The sequence below is a fragment of the Phaseolus vulgaris genome, chromosome 9, assembly GCF_051622355.1.
Source record: "Phaseolus vulgaris cultivar YP4 chromosome 9, ASM5162235v1, whole genome shotgun sequence".
In the NCBI taxonomy this organism is placed as follows: Eukaryota; Viridiplantae; Streptophyta; class Magnoliopsida; order Fabales; family Fabaceae; genus Phaseolus; species Phaseolus vulgaris.
Window position 1 is genome coordinate 17,554,170 of NC_143506.1, and position 16,159 is coordinate 17,570,328.

Below are 16,159 nucleotides of genomic sequence, written 5' to 3' on the forward strand. Positions count from 1 at the left end.
TCTGTATTATGTTGCTGCTTCTTTTAATTTGTTCTTAAGGTGCATGCCCCAAGTTAAACACTCAAGCAAATATTCTTAATGAAATTTCTTTAATATTGTTTTTCTATTGTCAGCTCATGAAACTTACTATTCAACAACAACAACAAAAGCTCATGAAGGCATTGTCAGGTCATTGCTTTTCTATGTCCAATATGCAAAAAAATATTATTACAGAAAACCTCGTTATATGTAAATTATTTGACAAACTTGGTCCTAAGTTAACTCTGCAAGAATGAATATATATATATATATATATATATGTATATGAGTATATATATATATAGATATATATTTGGATAAAAAAATATTAATTAAATACAGAAGGCTGCACTCGTGTCTTTGTTTTCATTTCTCTGTCATCCCAATGACTATGCCACAAAAAATAAGAAAACCATAAGAAAAAACATCAATACAAAGAAAATTTTGATCATCAACCACCGATTAGAAGATATGCTGTTCAGATATTTCAACAAAGCCCCTTGTGCTCCCTCTACGTTTGACAATGTATCGTCCATGTTTTCATCGATCCTGCAAATTAAGTAAGTCTATCAACCCCACAATGTCCCAATTGGCCAATATAAAAACAAAAATCAAGCAAAAGTCAATTCACCATGTCAATAATCGAAGTATACGTTTTCAATTGCTCATGCCAAATTATCGAACAAGTAAGCTTCATTAAACTCGTGCGGAGGCAAACTCAACTGGTAAATATTTATTACTAATAGCATATGTACATATTTATAACAAAAGATAAGATTAAATATACAAGAATGATTAAAAGCAACAATAAAACCATATTGATCATCTAATGATCATAAATTCATAACTGCACAGTAGCAGTGAAATTTATATTTTCATAATCATACATCAAGAAATTCTAACATCAAGAGTGAATAACCATTTTACCAAGTTTACACCTCGCTTGAGTGTAACCATTTTGCAAAATTAGTTAACACATGTTTTACAGGTAAATTCACAAGTTTGACAACAGGGTTGCATGACTTTCTCCCTTCTACTTTTGGATATCATCTATAGTAGTATAAAACTTGTCCAACCGTTGCCGTATGTCCTTACATGGTGCATTGCTCACTCAATTTTTCTTTTTTCTTTTAATTTTTTCACCTACTGTTTTTATTTTCTTTCACTCACCCACTTTTTACTTTGTTCTACCATGCAAAGCACAGGTGCTGATTCAGTTTGTTTCTTTTAAACAAGAATCACATATACTATTACTAAGAAATTACACTCAAGATATAAACCACTAAATAAGAAACCAAAAACAATTGTTAAAAGAAGTCATAAACAAAGAGGGACAATCAAAGAAACTTTAAATTGTGCACATAAACTTTCATAGGTAACTACTAATTAGGCACCCTCCCCAAAACCGACCAAACAAAGATGTGAAAGAAACTTTAATTGCCACCAGTCCCATTGGAACCAGGAGGGAATGCTTCTATGGCAATATCAGTACATGTCAAAAGGAACAAATATAATTAATTAAAGCAATTAAGGAACACCGTGTTATTTAAGTCCTCTAAAGAAAAAGCAAAACTAGTCTTGCCCTAGTAGGTGAGGTCAGCTACAGAGATCACATGGTGGCATTTGTTTAAAGACCAAATTTACAAAAAATGTCATGAGGGAGAGAGAGACTAGTTTTACTGACATCACATATATAGAGAGAGAGATCACACATATACACACACACATATATATACAAAGAGAGTGAGAGAGAGAGAGAGACTACTTTTATGTTGGTTAATGAGAGCCTAACACAACTCTTTTTCTGCACTCCAACTTGGGAACGCTAAGATACCATGGTCGTAGTTTTCATTGTCAGTTATCCAATTATGTTTTAGTCTCTAAACCTCATCTGATAACTGAAGTGGCCAAATTCTTAGACAAGTCATTTCTCGACTCAATGCAGCAAAGTAAGCAATTTAAATGGCACGGCATCCAGCATTATAGTCAACATGAAGTGAACCTCAATAATCTCCTACAGACAGTTAATCTAATCCACATATGCTTTACTCTCCAAAGTTTGCTTAAGAGTACTTTATAGATATAAATTCTTATGCAAGTTATTTCTGTACTTTAGTAAGCAGAAAAACAAGCAATTTAAACAGTGAGGCGTGACACTGAACCGAGCAGTCAACATGCAATAAACAATGAAATCATCTTCCACAGAAACTGAAGCAAGAGTTTGCTACAGATGCAATAAAGGTTCATTGAAGTAGGGCCGAAGTCATTTAAGTTTCAATGAAGTTGGCACAGATTTACTTGATAATAGAATTACTAGCAAAACAAATAGGATTTGATCTAACAGTAACATTCATTAAATATCATATTGGAATACAGAAATAACGAACAATAAGGATGTATGCATGCATGTGTATAGCACACAATTGAGATATATGAAAACCTGATGGCAATCTCTCCTTGTTGGGAAACAAGTGTCGCTAGCTGATTAAAAATGCTGCTAAGCTCATGAATAGTGGACTCAACATTCTGAAGAGCTTCGGTTCTGCTTTGCATGTAACTGTCTTGTAATGGAACTACATCCTGCTGCTGTTGCTGCTGCAACAATGGTTGACTCTCTGTGTCCATTTGCTTCCTATAGATTTAAAAGCCATGAGAAAAGTATAAAAATTTTGGAAAGAAACCAGGATGCCTGGCAGAATTTGACCCAACCAGAAACAGCCTTAAAATAATAGAGTATAACAAAAGTTTTTATTATTAAAAGTAAAGGGTCCACAAATCATGCCTAATAACTGTGCTCTCAATTCAGACTGAGATGCCCACTGTTTCTAGGGTCTACCTGACATTTCAACTCCCATCTCTTCTATTGAGCCAAGCTGAAAAAGGAAAATGGCTAAAATGGTAAGCTTGCCCTCCTACTTATATTTTGGACTAGGCTGTTTGACCCACCAAATCCTCCTGGCCAGGCCAAGTTTCATTAGTAGTATCGTTGGTCAGGTTAGGCCAACAAATGAGGTCTGAAAGGGCCAACCTGTTTAGCCGGTATAATTGTAACCAAAGAATCAATTGAAGTCCACAGGGTTGTAACTTATGCTTGTTTGATTTGATGCAATTGCATCAAAGGGATAGCCAAAGTTAACATGTTGGAAGTTAAAATTGGTAAAATGGTTGCAAAAAATACTGCAAAACTCAGTTGGACTTCAATAACATCACAGGGAAAACAAATAAATGAAATCCATGTAAGTTTGTAACCACACTTTTACTATATATTATTTAATAAACCAACTAGTCTTGCTTAGATTCATCAATTCCTTTCTTCAAACAAAAACATGCACTCAGTAATCTATCCAGTCATAATAACACACATTCATGAGATAAGAATACATCAATTCAAATCATCTCACAAGTTAGTCTACATGCATTACACAAAAATTGTCAAGACAACAATAACAACAACCAGATGCTTAACTACAAGCCTACAACCGACAAAAGAATATACAAATAAAAACGCTTAACTTACTTGGGAAACACCTGAGATGAAGACGGCGACTCATTAGCCCAGGGAGCAGGGGAATTAGAAGTACTAGCTGCCGCCCTAGCAGCCAAAGGCCGTTGCCGGATGAAAGGATTTGCCGAATCCTTCGAAGCAGAAGACGAAAACAACTGTCTTCTATTCTCATGCACTTTCATGTTCTTCACAAAAAGAGACACAATATAGTCTTACTTAGCAGCTAGCCATTAAGCCATAAAACAAACACAACAAACCACCAACACAACAAAGTACCTCAGTTCTCATGGTGAGAACATCCTTAAACTCTTTGGTAGCGCTCATCAACCGCGTCTTCAAGTCATCCACCACGGTGCTCGAATGGCTCGTTGTGTCCACAGAAACATTTCCACTCTCATTCCTAGAGTTGCATAGCAACTGAAGATCCACCACCGCAGAGTTTAAAGCAGTGATATCCTGCTTAATAACACCAGTAAGCTCTTGGATTTCCATGGTAGGGTCATCAAAAACCGAAGTCCTTTTCGCCACTACGAATCAAAACAAATAGAAACGTTCATAATGACTTCATAGCATGTTATTCTATAGTAAAACCAATTAAAATAGGTTTATAATATAACTTCATAACATCACATCATACGATTCTAATAAAAAATCAATAAAAACACGCTTATAACTTTATAACTTCAAAACTTCACATCCTATGATTCTGTTCTAGAATCAATTAAAATAGGATTATAATTTATAACTTCATATCCTTTGATTCTATTCTAAATTCAATTAAATAAATTTATCGTCATTTGCTTACATTTAGCGAGCTTGGAGAGCTTCTGAGACGTTTGGTGAATTCCGAAGCCGATTTTGGAGGCCCTTCTATTGAAATCCGATTGATTTGCGATCGATGATCGCTGTTCCTCCGATCTGGAAGAACTGCTACTGCTGGGCCCTGCGGGCCCTGATCCGGACTTCTTCAACCTCTCGGTGATGCTGTGGAATTCATGCGTCCGATCCCGGGACGATGACTGTGCCGCTTTCACGTGCATTTTCTTCTCCCGGAATGCGAGATCCGTGAAAGTAATCAGACACACGTGAACAACCCAGGGAAAAAACTCGAATTGAATTTGGATTTGGATTTTGGAATTCAGTGATTGTGTGTATGGTAAGGAATCATAGATTGCAATAGTTGTGGAAGGATCTGGAAAATTGGTGTATACTGGGAAGTGGTTTGTTTACCTTGAATTGAATGAATTTTATTGTTTCTTTTTGTTCTTCTTCGTGCCTCAAAGTTCTAACATTCTAACATAGTCTAATTTGGGATCTGAATTTGTTATCTATAACTATATATAACGAATTAATTATTTTCTTTTACATAAATTACTTCTTAATTTTATTTTTATATCAATATTTATTTTATTATTTTATTTTACATATTTCAGTCATTTTTTTTTCTGAACATTTATTAAATATACTACAATTTTTATGAAATTTAATTTTTAAAATTGTTTTTTTAAAATTAATATCTAATGAGTTTTTTTTATGTACATGTTAGTTCTCTTTTATTATTTTATTTAATTATTTTGTAATTACATGAATAGTTAAAATGGTAAAATTGAAAAATATTATTTAAATTAAAAATTGATAAAAAAAAATTGATTGAAAGAGTATAAATATATTAAAAGGGTTTTTCTCTTTAACTATTTTATAAGTATATACAATTTTTTTACTATTTTACCCTTATATACACGGTATCACATGTAATGATATATAGATAGTGTATGTGTTCTCGCTAGTGTGTAATGATACCATTATTTCATTGTAACATATGTGACAGCATTAATGAAATATGTTTCTCTTGCCTTTGTTCGCAGAGAGACTTAATCAAATCGTTCATATCATTTACCACCATCGTCAACCATTTTCCCTCCATATCCTCCATCTCCCATATGAAACGATTTTATATTGTTAATGGGATGTTACCTGAGTTTCACATGATAAAGTATTAAAATCTCATTAACCATTAGGTTTGTGTCAAATTACATTTTCCTTACGTTGACTTCGTTGAAGATTAACTATTAAGAACCATAATTCTTTTACCTATTATTGTTGAGCACACTCTTCCTTCTAACTTTTTGTAGAACTTTATTAGACATTTGTCTCCATAACAAATGACTTAATAGAGTGACACTATAGACGTTAGTGATGTCTGTTAGAGATCCGACATCGACTAGAGATTAAAGTCTTTCATTGTATATAAGTGGGTGCAAATCTCAACCTCATGAGCCGGTTTTATGGAGTTGAGTTAGACTTAAAGTCCACTTCGTAATATGGTATCAGAGCATTTCGAGCCTATCCTAGCGAGTATTTGTTGGGCTTATCAGGCCACCCGCTATCGGGCCGCTATTGGACAACCCATAATATATAGTCTCACGCACGAGTTGGCAGTCTCAGCGTGAGAGGGAGTGTTGGAGATCCCACATCGACTAGAGATTATAGCCTTTCATTGTATATAAGTAGGTACAAACTTCAACATCATGAGCCGATTTTATGGGATTGAGTTAGGCTTAAAGTCCACTTCGTAATAATGTCAACGTCCATCGGATGATAGATGACAAATTTGTCAAGCTCCATCATGTAGTTCTTGAAGCCTACCTTGTGGCGGATCGTCTTGCAATATATTTGTCATATGCTGACCTTAACACATGCTTCAACATACCATCTTGTATGTTTTGGCTTCATCAAAGTTCATCCCATATAGATTGTGTTCAATCCAATTATCGTGTCTATATGTCCATTCTTAACTTTCAACACAATAATTGCAAACTTTCTCACAACCATTGTCGCTTGGTTAAAAATGACTATTTGGTCAATCACTCTCTTTTGGATGTCCCTCTTCCTTACCAACATGACACTTAACCATAATATTATTATTATTATTATTAGTTCAAATTACACAATTTTGGAGTCCTTGGAATAAGTTATTCATACCTTGGTGTTTTATGGCAACAAATATTCTTTGATATTTTCTATCCAGTTTTTTAATGTTAACCGAATGTTCAATATTGAACTAAATGAATTATTGCTGAATACTTTCTATAAAGGCAATGTTCACTGATAATTTTTGGTAGTAAATGTTAACAAATGGAGAGGGTTATGAAGTTTCATGAGAGGTGAAAGCTTGAGTTGCTCAAATTCTTTTAAAAGTGAAGAGAATAAAATAATCAAGAGATTCTAAATATGATAATTACTTGTATAACATGATAGAGACAAACCCAATTTAATTAACCCATTAAGGAAAACTTACTATTTCTTTCATCTTTTTAGTAAAAATTAACACCAATTTCATGAGAGATATAATTCTTATACGAATCAATCACGTGGAAGAGTTTTTTTTTTTGCAAATGTTTCAATCAACTAACCATTTGTAAACCATTTTAAATATAATATATGATAAAATGATTTTAATTATGTTTTAGTTGACTAATACCATATAAAGTTTCTATACATGTAATCACAATATTACTATCATACTATTTATTAGTAATTTTTTTTAGTTAGACATGATTTTGATTCTATAAAATTTTACATATTAGTTATACTTCTTATAATTTGTTCTTCTTAGTTTTAGTTTATTTTTTCATTTTTTCATCAATAATTAACAATAGTCCCGAAGATGTTAAAACCGGGCTATTATTAGTTAGTAAGGAAAAATCAATAAATAAAAATGAGTAGAAAAATAAATAAATCAAGATTTATGTATTTTTTTAATTTATAAAAACATATTTATTTAACACCTCTTGAGTTTTGATACAAATTTATTTTACTTTCTATTTTCTCGTGAATAGGCGGTTGCACAAATCCTTCCTATCGCGTGCAACCTCTGGAACGTTATGGACTCTTCGTTCTCTTCGCGTAAATAACTTTAATCCTAGCCGTTCCTATCACCATCACACTTTTACAAAAAAATCAGTCCCATTTTCTAACTGTACGCGTCGAGCAGGCGATTGTGCCCCATGCAAGGGATTTTCAATCAAGTGGATCTCAGAGAGCCACGTGTCGAGCCAAATCAGTGTTTAAGTGTTTTCGTGCTATTTACCATTTCCATCAGTTATTATTTTCAGTATTTTTTCAATCTAAAAACCCTTACTCGCCAAACCAAAAGAAACCCTACTTCTCGTGCGTCTCTCGCGGGTTTTGAAACAAAATATAAACACGTAGAAATCGAAATTGTCGGTGAATTTAATTTCAAAATTGAGGATTCCATTGGGGGTTTTAAATCGCTTGGGCCGGATTCAAACCCTAATTCATGTTTCGCGATCGTGATCTCCGAGGTTTGGGGAGGAATCGACTGCGTCGTGGTGTGTTGTTGGTTGAGGTATGTGTGTGATTTTGTTATGATTTTATAGCTAATATGTGTTTTTTATGTTTTTCTTTTTTTTTATAATGCAATTGGTTCAGTGCGTGGTGGAAATGGTTATTATGGTATTAGCTTTTGCATTGGTTGAGGGATTTTTTTTGATTTTTCATGTGGTTGTTGTCGTCACAGATCTGAAAAAGCGAACAGTCATGTATGATGGAATGTGAACATTGTAGAGTCTCGGTCTGTTCTGCTTATTGTACATGGAAGATAGAGAGGAAAGCACCCATGGTACTGCAATTCCCAAAAAATCGAGATCTTTGGATCTGAAGAGTTTGTACAAACCAAAAGTGAGAAAAGAGAGTCCAGAGAAGGGCTTAAAGAGGAAAGGGAGTCATCTTGGGGGTGTTCATGAGAATACGAACAAGAAAAAGAAGACCAGAAAGGAAGTGTCTCTAAGTAGCTTAGAGAATGCTGATGTTGGCAACAAGAAGGTTGTCGATGAAGAATGTCAGAAAGGGCTTGGGTCTGGCTGGCAGGATTTGTGTGAACAAAAGTTGGAGCCAAAGCAGGGATCAGGTAGCAATACTGTGCTGAATAGAGGCTCACTATGTTTTGATGAAAATGTTCACATTCCAAAGCGAAGGAGGGATTTTGTGGGGAGAAGGAAAATTGAAGTTGGTCCGGCACCGAGATTGGCTGGAGAGTCTAGTAATACAGGTGGTCATGGTGAACAGATACTTAAGTTAAGTAGCAATGTTTTGGACAGGGGGATTGAGTCTTCAAAGATCAAACACAAACGAGATTTTGATGAGTGTAAGGGAACTAAGAGTAAATCTGCTGTGAAGAGTGGCGATTCCTCCTCAAAGAAGTCACTGAAGAAGGACAGAAAGCAAAAGGCTTTTGCTCCAGATAGAAATAGGGTTGCCACCGAAGTTAAGCCTCCTATTGATAGTAGTAAAGCATCTGATTACAAGCAAAAGGCTGTTGCTCCGGATAGAAGGAGGGTTGCCAAGGAGGTTCAACCTCTGATTGATGATACTAAAACATCTGACTACAAGCAAAAGTCTTTGGCTCCAGATAGAAATAAAGTTGCCAAGGAGGTTAAGCCTCTGATTGATGATAATAAAATATCTGATTATTTACGGGAAGATGAGGAGGAGAATCTTGAAGAGAATGCAGCAAGGATGCTTTCTTCACGATTTGATCCAAATTATGCTGGCTTTTGTTCAAGTAGTAAGCCCTCTACATTGCCATCATCAAATGGGTTGTCCTTTTTGCTCTCTTCTAGTCGGAATATTGATAGTTGGGCGTCAAAGTCTCAGTCAGGTTCAGAATCAGCATCAGTTGATACTGCTGGCAGAGTCTTGAGACCAAGGAAACAATACAATGAAAAAGGTCGTTCCCGCAGGAGGCGACATTTTTATGAAATTTCATTAGGTGACTTAGATAAACATTGGATACTGAACCAGAGAATTAAGGTGTTTTGGCCTTTGGACCAAATTTGGTATCATGGTCTCGTTGATGACTATAACAAAGAAACAAAGTGTCATCATATCAAATATGATGATCGAGAAGAAGAATGGATTAATCTCGAAACAGAGAGGTTCAAGCTCCTGCTACTTCCAAGTGAAGTTCCCGGAAAAGCTGGGAAAAAAAGAGCGGTAAGGAAAAATAAAAGCTCTGGCCAGCAAAAGAGAAGCCTGTCCAGCAAAGAAAGGAAAATAAGAGATGTGATTACTGAGGATAATAGCTGTGGTGAAAGCTGTATGGACACAGAGCCTATAATCTCTTGGTTGGCTCGATCTTCCCATCGGTTTAGATCTTCTGCCTTAAATGGGGTTAAGAGAAAGAAGAATCCTATTACACTTCCAAGTACAGCCTCATCTTTATGGAATGAAGCTGTAAAAACACGGAGGTGCTTAGCTGAGAGTTCCCCAAGGGATGGTAAAAGCAGCCTTTCCAGAGATTCTGTATCAGATGATAAATTAGGTGATAACTTTGGGAGGAAGTCTCCATTGCAAAGCTTCGGTTGCCCTAAAGATGACAAGCGACCTATTGTCTATTATAGAAGGCGGTTTCGGAAGCCAACCCCGATGTCACCTCATATTTCTGAAGATAAACATGTTAACACAACTGCATCCTGTTCCATTTCTTTTGATCCTGTGGCTCAGCTTATGGATGTAAAAGAGTCCAATGATGGGAGGGGTGAGATAGAGGGGCCATTGTGTTACTTACATAATGGGGGGGTTTTTAATTTTTTTTTGGAAACAGGTTCGGCAACATTCAAGTTTGACTTAAAATATCCAATACAATCGGTGATGAATGACTCGTTCAAATTAGAGAATTTGTGGTTATTCCGTGCTATTCTGCTACTTCAGTATGGTACAGTTGTGACCCTGTGGCCAAGAGTTCATTTGGAGATGCTTTTTGTTGACAATGTGGCTGGGCTGAGGTTTTTACTATTTGAAGGCTGCTTGATGATGGCTGCAGCCTTTATCTTTTGTGTCCTTAGGTTATTTCATCAACCTGGTGAACAAGGGAAGTATATTGACCTGCAGTTGCCTGCTACATCTATCCGATTCAGGTTTTCGAGTGTTTATGGTACAAGGAAGCCTCTTGTGTTCACATTTTACAATTTCTCCAGAGTGAAGAATTCGAAATGGATGTATTTAGATTCAAAACTTCAGAGACATTGTTTACTCAGTAAGCAGCTCCATCTCTCTGAATGCACATATGATAACATCCAGGCGCTTCAAAATCAATCTAGTGAGTATCCGATTACTTCCATCAGAGGCAACCCCTTAGTCAAGGTACTTTCTTCAATTTTGTTATGTTTTCTGATTGGTATGCCCGTCCTTCACCTCATTTCAAGAATATGTGTGCTATATTTAAATAATGTGCCAAGCTCCCAGTCACTGCTATTTGAGTCGTGTTGGTTTTTTGCATGAACAGGTCATGCAGAAGAGGATTAGGCCAGGGATTAATATTATGGGTGTTTCCAGAGAGTTATCTCAGGCTGACACCCTTGAATATTCTGATTCTTGCAAGAGGAAGATTCCTCCATTTTCACTTTGTTTTGCTGCTGCACCTACATTTTTTATTAGTTTACATCTGAAGTTGCTGATGGAAAAATCAGTAGCTCATATAAGCTTCTGTGATCATGCACTGATAGATGATGAGGAAGACTTTGGTTTGATGACAGATGACTGCTCTAGCATTGATGATTGCTCTAACGGGAATGCAGAATTTAATGTGAAGAAAAATATGATTGCTTTGTCAAAGGATGCGGTGCGAGGTGGATTGACTTGTGCTGAGCCAGATTTATTAATTAGTCCATCTAATTGCAGTGATCAAATTCTTTCACAAAATTACCAGAATATTGATCGAAGTGCTGATAGAACTTCCATATTGGATCGTTCTGAGAGGCATCGCTCTGTTCAGTTACCAGACTGGCAAACATGTCATTTTGACCATTCTTTTCCTTCAAATCCTTTATCTGATAAGATTAAAGCCAATGATGATTCTCATACTTTCCTGTGCGATTTGAGTGTCCAAATACCTTCTGTTGATCAATTTGAGAAACCTTGTGATGGTGATTTGCGTGATGCTCAACACTCTTCTGAGTTTTCCTGGAATGCAAATGGAGGGGTCATTCTCAGCCCCAACCCAACTGCTCCCAGAAGTTCTTGGCATCGAAACAGAAATAATTTCTCATCTTTTGGTTTCCAGTCTCCTGGGTTGTCTGATGTGAAGGGTGATTCTCTTCACAATGGTTTTAGCAGTGGACCTAAGAAACCACGGACACAAGTATCTTATTCAGTGCCTATTTCTGGGTATGATTATAATTCAAGGCACAGAAGCCATTATCAGAGACAGAGAGGGTTGCCTCACAAGCGAATTAGAAAGGCTAATGAGAAGAAATCATTGGATGCTGGTAGGAGTCCCGAAAAGAATCTGGAGTCCTTATCTTGTGGTGCAAATGTGTTGATTACCCTTGGTGATAAGGGGTGGAGAGAATCTGGTGCTCGGATTGTGCTAGAATTGTTTGATCATAACGAGTGGAAACTTTCTGTAAAACTTGCAGGTATTACAAGGTATTCATACAAAGCACATCAGTTTCTGCAGACTGGATCAACAAATCGTTACACTCATGCTATGATGTGGAAAGGAGGGAAAGATTGGATCTTAGAATTTCCTGATCGGAGTCAGTGGGCTGTTTTCAAGGAGATGCATGAGGAATGCTACAACCAGAACATCCGTGCTGCTTCAGTTAAAAATATACCTATTCCTGGTGTTGTCTTGATAGAAGAAAATTATGATAATGAAGCTGAAGCTACTTTTGTTCGTGGCTCTAAATATTTTCGACAAGTCGAAACAGATGTAGAGATGGCTCTGAATCCATTGCATGTCTTGTATGACTTGGATAGTGAAGATGAGCAGTGGATTTTGACTATTCAAAATTCTGAGAAAGATAATGGTTTCTTGCAAGGGATCTCTGATGAGATGTTTGAGAAAACAATTGACATGTTTGAGAAGGCTGCATATGCTCAGCAACGTGATCATTTTTCTCCATCAGAAATAGAGGAACTGACGCTTGATGTTGGGCCCTTCTGTGTAACCAAAATCATTTATGAATATTGGCAGCAGAAAAGGCAGAAGAAGGGAATGCCTTTAATACGGCATTTGCAGGTAAATTCTAAATGATAACCTATACCTATGTAATTTTTTTATATTACTTCTATTTTAGGAATGTTACTCATCTTGGTACTGATTAATGACATTTTGTATGATATACTAGCTTTACACATGAATAGGAAGGGGGGTTAGAGAAGTGGGGGGGAAGAGATTTTAATATGTGTGGCAGTGGATTGATATTTACTTATTTACCGTAGTTGCACCTATCATCAGCAAGCTGAAGGCCTGCGTAAGTAATGCTAAGTGTTTTAATTAAGTTGTTACTATATATATATCACTTGTTATGTGTTGGTTTATTTAGGATGATGGTTGATGTGAGTGTTTTTTTTTTTGCTTGAATGTCTCTAGGTGGAAACCATTTGGGCCTCTAGTCTATATTTCTTCCTATTGATTGAGATGTATTTAACATTGTGATTTTGCAATTGATTGTCTTAATGTATGGTTTTGTTATCCAATTTACGTTTTGTTTCTTTTCAAGATTCTCTGTTTCTTTTAAGCACCTGATATTTAGGCATGATATTATGGTTGAAAATTTACGCCTATTTTTTAATGCTTTGTTCAGCCACCTCTATGGGAAAGATATCAACATGAATTGAGAGAGTGGGAAGTTGCCGTGACAAAGAATAATATTCCCATTTCTAATGGGTGCCTGGACAAGGGTGTGCCTTTGGAGAAGCCAGCTATGTTTGCTTTCTGTTTGAAACCAAGAGGTTTGGAAGTACCAAACAAAGGATCAAAACATCGATCACAAAAGAAAATTTCAGTCTCAGGGCATTCAAACAGTATTCTGTATGAACAGGATGGATTCCATCCTTATGGTGAGTATTTGATTCATGAGATGATTAACATTTTGAACAACTTATGTACTTCTCCTTACATCTGTTTGGTGTGTCCTCAGGACGAAGACTCAATGGGTTGGCATATGGTGATGAAAAGTTTGCATTCCCAGGGCATAATTATGATTATGTGGACGATTCCCCATTGCCTCAAATCTCTCCGATGTTCTCACCACGCGATGTTGGCAGCATGGGATATTATTCTATAAACAACCGTTATGAGAGAAATCATATACCCAAATACAACAGGCACAAGTCAAGGAAATTTGGATCATTTGGGTTTCATAATGATTCCTATAGTCAGAGAATTTCATCTTCAGGGAAGAGAAATGGGGATAGTAGATGGAATGTTGGCTATTATGACTTGGCAGGACACAGGCAGTACCTGTTGGATGGTCCTCAGAGACATGGGATTGATCAAATAGATACACAGCTCTATGAAATTAGAATGCGTGATACCTCGGGTGCTGCTCAGCATGCTGTTAACATAGCCAAAATGAAAAGAGAGAGAGCTCAGAGATTGCTTTACAGAGCGGATCTAGCAATTCACAAGGCTGTGGTTGCCCTTGTGACTGCTGAAGCAATGAAAGCTTCTGAGGATTCGAGTGGTGATGGGTAGATAAGACATGAATATCTGGCTCTGATAACTTCATGGATCCCTCCAGTTTGCAATTCAACTGCATAGGGGGCCATTAAGTAGACTCAGCAGTGAGTTTACCAGACAAAACAATTGGTTCGACCTTGTCAATGGCTGTGGCCTATTGTCATTATACTGAACTTCAAGTCGTGAGAGCTGAAATCAATGGGACGGAGTAGATTTTGTTGCTTCGAAGTGCAATTCTTTTGCACTGTTTGCCAGCACCTTCCCCAGCTATGCCTAGTTCAGTAGTTTTGTTGCTCTGATCTGCATGGTATGGATCTATGGAATTTTGGCTGCCTATATTTTGTACAGAATTTTTTCCCCTTGACCTCAGTTCCAAATGTTAAATATGAAAATAGAAATCGGCCAAATAATACAACACCAACTTGAATGGAATTGCAGTCCTATTTATGTCAAATGGGTACATAATTCGCAAGTAACACAATTACCCTTTTTTCTCAGCACAAGGGCCATCGAAAAAAATTGTCTTGCAGGCAAACCAGTTTATGTTTCGAGATTATATTAGTTAATGTTTTTATATCATTTAATCCAGAATCTTCTGAATAAAGTTGTATGAAGGATCTTTTTGACATTTCTTATGGTGTATGGGTATAGGAAAAAAACGTAGAGATGCAAGAAGCAAGTACTTTAAATGTATAATTGTTTAGAAAATATCTCTAACATAAATGTTTGCATTATTTAAATATTTGAATTCATTGAACCGGAAGTTTTCAGTTTGACTTTCCAGCGAATAATACATCAGATTTGACAGTAAGGTTAACAAAGTAAAAATAGTTTCTCAACATGTTTAGCTAGATTCAGTCCAGTTAAATTCATGTATAGTTGTGATCATGGTTTAAAAAGTAAGTAGTTATATACAATTATAACTGAACTTTTATACCTTTTTTTCTTCAATAAAGTAATTTTATTCGAATTTCAAAATAAAAATTAAGAATCGATCCAATCCAACAAAACTTCTTATTTTATTTTAATATAGCACTACTATATATTTAAAATTTATTAGCAACTAATAAATATACATCAATATATCTGTTGAATATATAGTTTTATAATTTGATAGTATTGTAATTATATACAATTATTAAAAACATGATAACAAATTTGCATTGGAGTTTTAAGCTACATAGTTATGTAATTTATATATGAAAAAGAGAGAAAGCTTAAATTAGGCATATAACAATAATTATAAAAAACATGTTTTTTTTAATTATAAAATGTTTAATCATATATTTTAAAATGATTAATTTTATAAAAAAACTTTCAAAACTAAATTCATCCAAATTGGAAAACATTAATTTGATTTTATTTAGATTTTAAGTGTACGTAAATAATATATTTGTACTCTAATAGACTGACAGGTTTAACGCAAAAATAGAGCTAATTAAAATTTGGTTCAGGAAATGAAAATGAGAAATTGTAGTGTATCCATTCTTGCACCTTTTGTTGTGTTCCTAACGTAGTATTTCACTTATTTTATACATGTTTGTTCTCAATTGAAGAAACAACTGTTCCAAAACATAACATGGATGAAGGAGAATGTTTCTGTAAGTGTTTTGTTCTTACTGGATTTTTCTACCGTGTTATTTTTGGTTTTTCATTTTTTGACTTTTTTAGGTTTCTTACTTTTCAATTTTGACATTTTTTTGTTCTGTACCATATTAATTCTATGCACCCTATATTTTTTAAATTTTCAAATTATCCTTGATTTAAAAATCTGGAATAATAAATATAATTCAAAACTAAAAAAATACATTGCGGACAAAAACTCCAGAATACAAAATTGATAAAAAAAAATTTGGAATTAAAATATGTGTTCTAGAAATTCAAATCCACGAATTTTTTTAGATAAAAATTCCGAAAGTAATTTTTATCTATACCATCTTTTTTATTTAAGATTATTTTTATCATTACACCCTCTTTTTATTTAAGATTATTTTTATCATTTTCAAAGGATATTAGGTGTATTTTGAATAGGATATTAGGTGTATGATGAAATTGATATCGTACAAGAGATAAATTGCCTTCAATTTTTGAGTTTTTAACATTTTGATTTGAGTGGACAAACGTATTTATATATTATATTCAAATCA

General features: G+C 35.1%; 2 protein-coding genes across 2 annotated transcripts; one reads left to right on the forward strand and one right to left on the reverse strand.

Moving 5' to 3' along the window:
- Positions 1 to 312: 312 nt before the first annotated feature.
- Positions 313 to 4,833, reverse strand: LOC137821822 (syntaxin-32). The gene is made up of 5 exons (XM_068626588.2): positions 4,329 to 4,833; positions 3,800 to 4,050; positions 3,536 to 3,708; positions 2,459 to 2,650; positions 313 to 567 (listed from the first exon to the last, which is right to left on the reverse strand). The coding sequence occupies exons 1-5, from the start codon at positions 4,561 to 4,563 to the stop codon at positions 408 to 410; spliced, it is 1,011 nt and encodes a 336-aa protein (XP_068482689.1). The 5' UTR covers positions 4,564 to 4,833; the 3' UTR covers positions 313 to 407.
- A 2,690-nt stretch (positions 4,834 to 7,523) lies between these two features.
- On the forward strand, positions 7,524 to 14,444 carry LOC137820173 (Enhancer of polycomb-like transcription factor protein). The gene is made up of 5 exons (XM_068624060.2): positions 7,524 to 7,892; positions 8,064 to 10,687; positions 10,830 to 12,566; positions 13,135 to 13,390; positions 13,471 to 14,444. Exons 2-5 carry the CDS (start codon positions 8,138 to 8,140, stop codon positions 14,025 to 14,027), a joined length of 5,100 nt encoding a protein of 1,699 aa, XP_068480161.2. The 5' UTR covers positions 7,524 to 7,892; positions 8,064 to 8,137; the 3' UTR covers positions 14,028 to 14,444.
- Positions 14,445 to 16,159: the final 1,715 nt, after the last annotated feature.

Bases quoted from the DNA above. Each gene is read 5' to 3' on its own strand.
- LOC137820173 (XM_068624060.2), top strand. From the start codon at position 8,138: ATGGAAGATAGAGAGGAAAGCACCCATGGTACTGCAATTCCCAAAAAA. The intron at 12,567-13,134 runs GTAAATTCTAAA...TGCTTTGTTCAG, and splicing joins CTTTAATACGGCATTTGCAG to CCACCTCTATGGGAAAGATA. The intron at 13,391-13,470 runs GTGAGTATTTGA...GTGTGTCCTCAG, and splicing joins GGATGGATTCCATCCTTATG to GACGAAGACTCAATGGGTTG.
- LOC137821822 (XM_068626588.2), bottom strand. From the start codon at position 4,563: ATGCACGTGAAAGCGGCACAGTCATCGTCCCGGGATCGGACGCATGAA. The intron at 4,051-4,328 runs GTAAGCAAATGA...TTTGATTCGTAG, and splicing joins GCTCTCCAAGCTCGCTAAAT to TGGCGAAAAGGACTTCGGTT. The intron at 568-2,458 runs GTTTTCATATAT...CTTAATTTGCAG, and splicing joins CAAGGAGAGATTGCCATCAG to GATCGATGAAAACATGGACG.